This window comes from Dendroctonus ponderosae, unplaced genomic scaffold, assembly GCF_020466585.1.
Source record: "Dendroctonus ponderosae isolate FM_Combo_2020 unplaced genomic scaffold, Dpon_F_20191213v2 Dpon_F_20191213_2, whole genome shotgun sequence".
Taxonomy (NCBI): domain Eukaryota; kingdom Metazoa; phylum Arthropoda; class Insecta; order Coleoptera; family Curculionidae; genus Dendroctonus; species Dendroctonus ponderosae.
This window is the reverse complement of record NW_026018165.1, coordinates 8233432-8244320: the sequence shown is the minus strand read 5'-3', so window position 1 is coordinate 8244320 and position 10889 is coordinate 8233432. Positions and strand designations below refer to the sequence as shown.

General features: G+C 30.5%; 1 protein-coding gene across 1 annotated transcript; it reads left to right on the top strand.

Moving 5' to 3' along the window:
- The first annotated feature begins 1619 nt into the window (after nt 1-1619).
- On the top strand, nt 1620-4461 carry LOC109546493. Its single transcript, XM_019917471.2, has 3 exons — nt 1620-1899; nt 3423-3644; nt 3770-4461. Exons 1-3 carry the CDS (start codon nt 1839-1841, stop codon nt 3979-3981), a joined length of 495 nt encoding a protein of 164 aa, XP_019773030.1. The 5' UTR covers nt 1620-1838; the 3' UTR covers nt 3982-4461.
- The last annotated feature ends 6428 nt before the right edge of the window (nt 4462-10889 follow it).

Below are 10889 nucleotides of genomic sequence, written 5' to 3'. Positions count from 1 at the left end.
TATTTCACTCAGTACTCACACCAGCAAATTGAAGATAGTGATTCAATTCATTCGTTCTAACTCTTAGTCCTCTCTTCGTCGTTCTAACTCTTAGAAAGTTTTAATATAAATTGCAATAATTTTCAGATTGTTGCCAGTCAAGAAATACTAGAATGCTGGTAACATAACTCTAAGCCACCACCAATTTTTCAATCTGCTCAGAAATCGTTGTTTTCTATTTTTAAATTACTTAAAAGCAATATAACAAAAGTGTAACTTTGCGAAATATTTCAGTTAGGTAGTAATAAAAATTGTCTATTTACTTACATCAGGAACTTTAATTATTTATTTTTATTTTATTTAAATCAAGACCGCATCACAGCTCGATTTCATTTGAATAGTTAATAGTAAACAAGTATTGGCAATACAATGGTAATATATGCCAATAGATTTTACACAACAACAATTATCTGATTGAAATAGAGAAACAATCATGTGTTTCTCATATTCCTGTGATTTTACGACTGTTTACCTCAAGGCATATACGCAAATTGAAGGCAGGTAAACGGATAAGCTCTATGAATAACCAAGTTAGCAACATATAAAAACTATACAATTTGTGAATCATCGCACACAAATTATTTATGACCATTGTAGTTTAGAAAGAATGGATCAACAAAGCATGTTTTAGTAATCTATCGTTCTAATATTGAATTAATATTGTCATTTGACTAAAATTGCATTCAACTCATTTTTCAAATACTTTTGAACATTTAATGTAAACATTATTCCTGGTCATTTATTTCAATATCACAATTTATTCATTTTTATTAAAATGGGTTTCGGTGTTTTTCCACCATCCTCAGTTTGTCTAAAACAACCAATTGTTAAAATATGTTGTCCATTACTGTCCATGACTCAAACCCAGGAATATTGTTTATATTAAAATTGAAATACAGTCAGGAAAACTTACATGATACTTTTGAACTTTTGCATTGAATGCATGTATTTGTTTAAAAAGCATCTTCTCATAAAAATATCCACACAATGAATTAATTTTAACCAATAATACTAAATAAATCAAAAGCAACATTTTTCGGAACTATTTTTTTTTATTTCTGTTCCGCCTGTTACTCGCCTGCTTTTTTCAATTTCCTTCCTTAAATATATATCAATTCATGAAATGTCACTTTTGCTTGTCTTCGCACTGTAAATACATTATAATTCAAAAGAAATCTGTTGCTTCTTATTACTAAATTTAATGTTTCTAATCGATTTTGTTTTCATAAAAAAATCGATAAATGTTCTTGAATTTATATAGACGCTTGCAATGTACTTAGATTAATTGAAATCAAATTGGGCTAAAATAGATCTTTTCAATAATTTCCGCGAAAAGAACTCAATATTTTTCGGAGGAATTTGGAACAATCTAAATAGTTTGGCAAAAAAAATTCTATCATATTACACGGTTACAAAGTACTTTGATTTAGCTGCAACAACAAAAACTACAACCAATGCCACACGTTAGCTATTGGATTACCTTGTACATGATTTTAGTAAAGCACATAGCATTTTTTTTCCTGTTGAATATATGAACGATTATGTAAATTTACAATTTCATAAGCTTAGTCATAAAAAACATTTTTCTACAATGAAAAAGAGATATTCGTATTGTCTTACGTGTTGATAAAGTGGTGGGAGCCAGCTGCAACTCCGATCAAAAAGCTCAGGAGAAAATCGAATAATTTGTTGCGTCCGCTGACGGTTACCAGTTGGGGTTAAAAGTTTTATAGGAGTTACCAGTAGGGTTCAGCAGTTGATTTTTTAATATTTTATTTCATACCATTAGTGCAGTGACAATGAAGAATCAAGGATTTGCTTTGGCCATCTTTGGAACACTTTTCTTTTTAATCGATACAGGTGAGCAATTAGAATCCATATTTAAATGTCAAATTATTCAAATAAAATACCTTTATATCTTTAGAAGTTACTTTTGGAATAAACAACATATCATTTAAATTGTTTGAGATTTTAAACTGTCGCATTCTTCGCAGCAGTCATTTTTGCAGTGCTTGTTATTTGTTATGCTTATTCTAATTAATGTTTTCTCATTTATATTTTTATTTCTTTTGCAGCAATGTCTTACTTTTTAAAAGGATTAAAATTGGGAATTTTATCTAATAGATTTTTTTCAATAACAGTGTTTTTTATGTAAAATTCTACTTTAAATGTCTTTCAGATATTGCTAAATAAATTGATCTCAGTCTGCTCAAACATGGTATTGTTCTAAGCACTGCATTTCTATTCAAAACACTATTTTTAAGTAGTAATTGTTATTTCTTTGAATAATTTGGTCGTCTAGATCATTTACTATTACATTGGCTAAGACTAAAAAATACGATATTTTTGAACCGACAATTTTTTAGACAAGAAAATGAGCACACAAGTTAAATAAATTCCTTGCGCTCAGAAAATGTTTTTTGACTTTTTTATTATCTTTTAAAAACACTAACTTTTACTAAAAACACTAAGTTTCGTAAGTTAAAATGCTAATAATAGCAATACGCTACTACTACTTATCAAGCCGTAGTCAATTAAAATAGTATTTGAATTGAAAATAAACCGATTTTCATTGAAGGATTTCCTGCAAATACTGTTTAGTCATTTATAAAAAGTCTTGGCGCTCTTCGAATTGGGCTTTTTTGTGATGATTCAATGTCAGCTTATAATTAAACGAAAAAAATATCACAGTTGCAAGCAATATTTCCAATATCCGAAAAAATAGTGAAGAAAACGTTTTAGAATGTACCTATTGTAAAACGTTCCATCTTACTCACGACTAATTGCTTTACCATTGTGAATTCAAAGGCAAGAGTGGGCGGTTTTCGGCCATTTAAAATAATTAATTCCATTAAAACTCATCCTGGCCTGCAGCTAATTGTCGCAATGACAAATAAATAGGAAAATAAGCAGTTGTATAGGTAACATCTGTCTTTACTTTGGGCGTTTCCCAACTCCGAAACGCGTATATAAACGCGTTATATTTTCAGAAAATTTTAACTTTTAGAACAGGAAACAAACTGAAAATAGCAGGTAATGTGTATTATGGGATCAAATTGTTTTATTTTCCCAAATCGTGGAACAAAGCGGAAATAAAATAAGCAAAAACAATTATAATTATACTTTTCTCTTTATGATTGACTCTTTATAAAGACGAGAAAGTTGAGTTCTTGATCTACATTTTTTTTTGCAAATGTTTCATATTAAAAAACGTGAAATGATTTGAGTTCTGGTTTTTAACTTCACTCGGGTGCGTAGCGAGTGTTTAAAACGAAAGAAGAACACGCAATTTCAAAATGAATTATAGGAATTCGAAACAAGCAACCAATAAAAATAAATTATATCTATTGTAAACTAGAAATAAAGTATTTTTTTATCTCTAGGCTTCGCTATTCAATGTTGGAAATGTACATCTCAAACAGATGCCACATGTAGGGATTACTTTAACACCACCAGAATTCTCCTAAACCAAAGACACATGGATGCGTATTCTTATGGAAATCTTCAACCGGCAAGAACTGATCCTCATTTGTCGCCTTGCGATGGGATGCATACGTCTACTTTTGGGCAATTCAAAAATGTGTGCTTGAAACGAGTTATTTCAAGTAAGATCTTTTTTCTTTTCGTAACGTAACGTTTTGCTTTTCTCATTGATTTATTGATGCATGCTAATTTTATGTGCACTTTTCTTTATTTAAAGTTTCACAATTTTTTTATTGTTTATTCTTAGCGCCAAATGGTCTCCATGAAGTCCATCGAGAATGTAGAATGGTGCACAAAGATTTGAGAGTTGGAGATTGTCCAGATGAGATTTTAAACAATCGTCCTAGAGATATGGAATATTGCGGAACTTGTGAATATGATGGATGCAATTCAGCAACTACACACAGTATAGCGTTTTTCGGATTATTACCGGCATTGTTACTTTTGCTTGAAAAATAAATCTGCAGCTGGTAAAGTGATCAAAAATATAGTACATAATAAAACAAAAATTTATTTGATATAAAAATTTGGAGAGATGGTTAAATAAGAGTTGTGTTATTTTTTTCAGTTTATTTTATGTAAATATTATGGTTTGTACAAATAGTGTAATTAGTTTCCTAATTAACGTAGAACATTTAATTTTCTCATACAGTCTTGCCTTAACTAATCTATTTCATTCGAGATCTACTTCAATGTCGATCTTGTAAGTCAACGTGCAAACAATGTTGCGTCAAGTGTGAAATTCGAATCCAATTTTCTTCACTTTTAGCATTGAACTATTTGCTTTTTTCCTTTTAATTTATTTACTAATTGATGTAGTTTTTATTTTAACCAAAGATGTGTCCTTACTGATCTAGTTAGATTTTCTCAACAGTGGTGTTTATAAAATGAAAACGAATTTTTTTGTAATTGAAAAATAAATATGAATAACTGAGATAATTGTTTTTTTGTCTATTAGTTAATCGGGACATACTGAATGATTCAGAAAATAAAATTTTAATTTTCCTGTCTATTTTTCAATGGGAATGACTAATGGTCATTAAGTCCAATTGAGTAGATTGCCTAGAATAATTCACCGGAGATAATGTCTAAAAAACTGATTTGATTAAGTTAGACGCGCCAGCATGTCTGCAGTTTATGTATGCACGTTTTCAAACAGGGTGATGCCCGCATATAGAAAAACTAGAAGTAGGGAATTGAATATAAATTAATTTTTCGGTGTGAAAATACTAGACATTAACAGCCTGAGAAAAGGTTAATTTACTACTATCTACTAATCAGAGGCGCAGAGGTCAGGACTGAATAAAGATGCTAAAAAAAAGGTAATGTGCTTCTTTATTTTATATAACCTAGAGAAGAACTTGCATTCCAATTGTGTGTTTTAATCGCGCATATGTTGTGCAATGTAATTTAATTTCTATATACAGTTATATAATACAAATAGCGATGTGCGTCTTCAAACGTCTGATATAAACTTAAATTTGGGCACTTTTTGCACCTAATTTAAATAAAGATCGATATTGGCAGTGACTCAATTAAATTCATGGCAAAAAGCTTTTGATGTAAAATTTCGCTTCTCAAACTGTTTTCTTTCCTGAAAGCCATCCATCAGCGTTATAATTTTGCTAGTGCAAAATAACAAACAATTCAAACAATTTAAGAGCTCCAAAAGTTGGATGAAACCTGGTAAAAAAAATTAGCGAGCTTTTAAATTTTCAAATGTTTTCAAAAATCTAGCCGTCTCACACTGTCGAAGTTGGACAAATACATATTTTTTAATTACAGTGTAACCAGTTTTAGTTCTAATTAAAATTTTATGACAACTTTCCTTTTTAATTTGTCCTGCAATGTAGGTATAGAAGCTTATTCTAGTTAAATCTCAATCTCTCTTATCATTTAACGAATTTGACTATTTTATATTTGAAATGGTATGGAAATAAGTTTCGAGTAATATCAATATTGTTTATTGCTTTGTTATGCAGTTTTGGCCCAAAAACCTTGACCAAATGGTGGCATATACTTTGTCATTCGCCACTTATGCAGACCATTTTAGCTTTTTTTTGTTAAATATATAACATCTAATATAATTAGTATCGTTATTAATTTACAAATATTTATTTGACATTTTTGAACATAAATATAAAACAAATGAACACGCTTTTTTATTTAATTTTGTCCAGTGTACAAAAGATATAAAAGAGTAACTCAGTTTACTCAGTAAATAAACGGCATATTAATAATAAAATGAAAAGAGAAATAGATTTTTAATTGGAATTTTTCATACTATTTTGTTCAGCATTAAATTACAATGAAGGAAATTAGAATCTTGATCTTAACCCCGATTTTTAATAAACCATCTAAAATTAAGTTAAACAGAGTAAACCGCAGTTATGTATATATTATGAATATATCGTCAATAATCGCTAATTATCGGGAACAAATGTGAACTGTTTTGAACTAGTGAAAATTTCTTGAACACGGTAATTGCCTTTGAATGGCATTAAAATTAAAGTTTTCAAATAAGTATGAATTTTTTTGTGATTTATGTCGTTTGACAAATTTTAGTTAAGCGCTTTGAATAAGACATAAGCAATAAAAAAATTATTTAAAAAGTATTTCACGTTTTTTCAAGTTTTCTCAAAGTTGTAGTTATACAAACACCAGTAATTAAAAAAGTGTAACTTAAAAACATTCAACAGTTTCATTTTGCTGATTTTTTACTAAACTGATCTGTTATCCAATCAATTATTTTTTTCAAACCATTCGTACTCAAAATGACATTTACAAAAGCAAAATATTGATTTCTTTTTGCAATGTAAAAAACTTAATAATAAATAAATTTGAAATCTACCGTATAAATGGATAACGAAAATAGATATACACAGTAATCTAGCAAGACGGTAAAAATTTTACTTTACACATTGTATTTTCTAACGTAAACTGGCAATATTTATATTTGTGTTCCGTCTAAAATTCATTGAACGAACAAAAGAAATCTGTTTTTTATCGTTTTGATTTTATTTGCATCTTTACAGTTCAAATAATTTGTATAACATCGATGCGTTCACATTTGCAAAAGGTTTGAAAAAATATCGTTTATTATAATCCTGTGAAACAAGTCACTCTTTACAATATTTGCTGTCAATAGTTAATTATACAGAATGATTTACGAGTCCTGTTCATTATGATGAAACATGCCAATTACTGAAAAATTAGATGATTCAACTTCTAAGCAGAAAAAATGTAGATGCAGTGATCAAGAAATATGTTTCAGTGATGCAAGTCTTGATCAAGTAAATTGCAAATCACTACAAAATTACGCCCGAACGAAAAAACTCTCCGGATTACATTGCAGCAAAAAACTAATTTCTGCCGATTTTTTAAGAGACAAACGAAACATATGTTAACATTATGAAATTAAAGGAGCTCTAATTTTTGTCCGCTTGGCGCCCCCCTTTGGTATTTTTCATTTTAAAGGTAAATCAACAAATGAATCATTTCAGATTGACTTAAATATGGGAATAATTTTTAAATTTAAAGTAATATTCTGTCTTGTATACTTAGCAAGTCTATACCGGGTGTCAATTTGAAAACTTCCCACCAATGCATTTCTTGCAGTTAAAAATATGAAAAATTGGAGAAACGCCAATTTTATTTGTAAGGAGAACACAATTAAATAATTGATTTCTGATTTATTGATTATTTTACTTCGAGAAAAATGACTTTTTATCTGCGGAAGAGAAATTTCTACAATAAAACCCATGCGATCTACTTACGCAAGATCTTATAAGTTTTTCAAAATGTTGTCTATTTTCCTGCAACAGTAATAAAGTCTATTTTCGGACTCTCCCTAACATTCGGAAAACTTCACCGGAAATTGATCGGTATTCTGTCGGAAATTGATCGGTGTCTGCAGCAATTCGCTTTTTAAGATTATCAATATCAGCAGGTTGTGTTTATTTTGTATTATTTTCTTCCGGCCCGGCAGTGATTTAACCAGAGATTATCGGATAGACGGATTGTCAGGAAGAGACCAATTGAATGTCCTCCAAGATCTCCGGATTTAACATCCTTAGACTTCTTTCTTTGGGGACATCTTAAATACATTGTTTATAAAACACAACCCTCTGACTGATGATCTTAAAAGTTTTCCGAAATGTTAGGGAGAAATTAGACTTTATTATTGCTTACAGGAAAATGGACATTTTGAACCACTTATGAAAAAATCTTCCCTCCGCAAATAAAAAATTGTCTTTCTCGCAGTTAAATAATCAATAAATAAGAAATCAATTCTTTAAACTAGATTCTATTCTTGTTACTCAACGATTTTAATAGGCGTCGGTAACTCAATGAATCTTCAGGAGTTGGCGCAGTGATGCCGAAATGGCTTAGTAACACAGTAACTCACCGGTGCAATAGCGTTGCAGTGACCAATTTGGGAAAACATTACTAATAGAGATTGTAGTGATCTTTTTTGTTTGTGTCTTTAAAAATTTTATGACATGAAAAATTCTGTTGCGAGAAACATTTGCATCGCGTTTTTTCGAAAAAAAAAATTGTCAAAAACGAAAATTATTCTACAAGTTCCTTCAACCTTCAAACATTCATTCAAAACACAAAATTTTGCGCGCTTCTTAAATGTCGATTTGAAAATGAAAGCTTTTACGCAACTGCAGACCCTTCAATAAAAAAATTTCAACTTCCAAAGTAAACCCAGTAGAAACTTGAAGGATTGGACATTCTGTAGAAAACGTTTTTTGTTAATGAAATTTTGGTAAAAAGTTGCACCTAAATGTCTGATATTCAAATTTCGTGTGACTTCTTGTGACAAATTTATCAGAATTTACGCACACGCGTTGTTCTAACAGAATCGAATTATCAATTCTCTATTCAGTGATATAAAAACGAACTCTGTGGCGGCTCAAATGGTTCTTAGCAACGTCATGTTTCACACAGTCGATGTCGCAATTGAGAAAAAAATAGGCAAAACTCAAACTATTGACTCTTTTGATAAAAAAAACATAAAGCTTGATGTAAAAATGCAAAGCGGCCTAACATATCAAAATTTGAATATCATCTACCAAAGAAAAGCTCAATGGTTATCAAAACCACGCTACGAGTCAGTTGATGAATATAGGACTAAAAGCACAGCTTAAATATCATATATATATATATATGATATATAAGCTGTGCTAAAAGTTCTACATGTACCTACGTGGCAACCAGGGGCAAAGTCCTAATGCTAAGCTTACCGAAGGATGCGTAGGGCCACCTGGAAAAAAAGATGAAAGTGTGTTTAGTACAGCCGGAAATCTGTCTAAAGTCAGACTTTTGAAATCAGGACAGCAAAGAGAGAAAAATATAAATAATCCATTAAACTTCAGTTGCTTGTCGGAAAGCTACATTCAGTACAAGCTAAATAGATTATATTTAGATAGATTTATAGATTAGAGATCATTCTTACCAGCTTTCTGCAAGCTGGGGCACCCTCCTTCATTTTCTCCCCAATAATCCTCAAGGAGTTAACGACAGTTTCACAAACTACCGCACTTGTCGTAAGGTCCACAATGATTCTATATTTCCCATCTAAGAACGCGATTCACACGACACAAATTTGTTTCTCTGTCGATAGTAAACTGAACATTAAAAAGGTGTATCCTTTTCAGGAAAAAATACACCGAACTACAAAATAAACATGATTTGATCATATAATTGTTCGCCCTTTCGATTATTCATGCTTTACTTGGTTCGGTTTCAGTTTGTTTATTGTTGACATTTTTGTAGAAAGTGCCTGTTCGTACTGCAATATTTCCAAAAGCAGATTTCACGTTTCCCCTTAACGAAAGTGCAACAGTTAACAGCTAAAAGCGCCGGTTTTTTACTAATTTAACTTTGAATTTAGAGCCATTTATGTTTGTCGGAATTTCATTCATCTGCCAGTGCACAACGCCAAAACTAAAATTAATAACTGAATACATTTTGTGTTTCTAAAAATATTGACTAATTCAATCATAATCATTTGTAGATACTACAAGGAGATCCAATGCAATAATTTTTGTCTAAACACTAACCTGGAAAACAAACTCTCAATGCAGGCAAGTTTAATTGTTTCTGCAACTTTTAAACGCGATTATTCGGAAATCTCTGGACAAAAAGCAACAAAGAATTAACTAATGTAAAGATAATTGAACGCCCTTTAAAACGATGTGCCACTAGAGGGTTGAAACAAAATGATGATCAGACGTATTTTCGATTTTTCATATTTTTAACTGGAAGAAAGATATTAAGGCTGGGAGGTTTTCAAATTGGCACCCGGTACAATAAACCGATTTATACTGCAGATAATCGCTATAATGACGGATTTCGTATCTAAATTTAAAAAAATGTGTTTTTGCAAAGCAATTTCTCTGATTTCAGAAAGGTTTCATTAACCCCCAGGAAGTCACGACTTTTAAGGAAATTATCCAGATTTAAATGCAAAGTATATTTAACCACTAAAATAATGTAACTTCAGGACGATAAACAGTTTTACATATTGAGCTTTCAGTTTTTTTATATTTTTTAAAACCATAAAATCTGGGTGAATATTCAACTGAGGACATTTTCACCTACAAATCCACAGTAACATCCTCTTATGGTGCTATCGTTGATGGTATCTAATTTATAAATTATTATTTGGCAACACAACGTTATTATTAAATTCACAGTCAGGACGCCGAAAACAATGCATCAATTAAATTTTAAGCGATTATTTAATTTCGCACATCCCAAAAGAATCCACCTAAACCACTTTTCTACCTTCTTGGGCAACCTAATTGGTCGGTCGGGCCATATTCAATGTCCCATTGACATTGAAAACATAGAGAAACCCTTAAACGTTTTTATTATTAATATGTTATGCTGTGTCAAGGTAGAGTAATTAATTATACACATAGGTGTACATGTTGGAGTATCGCATTTATGTAACTATTAAGTGTGACTTTTTTAAATGAATCGAAGTGTGAAGAAGAAGAAATTATTCAATATAGTTAAATATATTTTGAAGTGTGAAAACCTAGGGAATAAATTAATGTGTTTTTTGAACTACATATTAGCTTTTTACTCGATGGTTAATCAAAATTAACCTTGATTTTTAATGCAATATCTTTGCAACGTTGAGCCTAAAAAGTAGTCGATGTTTGCCAAGTTAGATATATAGATATACTTTGGACTATTCCAAATGAACTATCCTTGAAGATCTGATTAAAATGTTTGAAAATCGAGCACTTAATGAGTTTATTTAAGAGCAATACGAAAAACTTAATTTGACCAATCCATGATTAATTATTGTGCCTGGCAGCAGGCTTCAATGAGTAAAAATTCCAGTT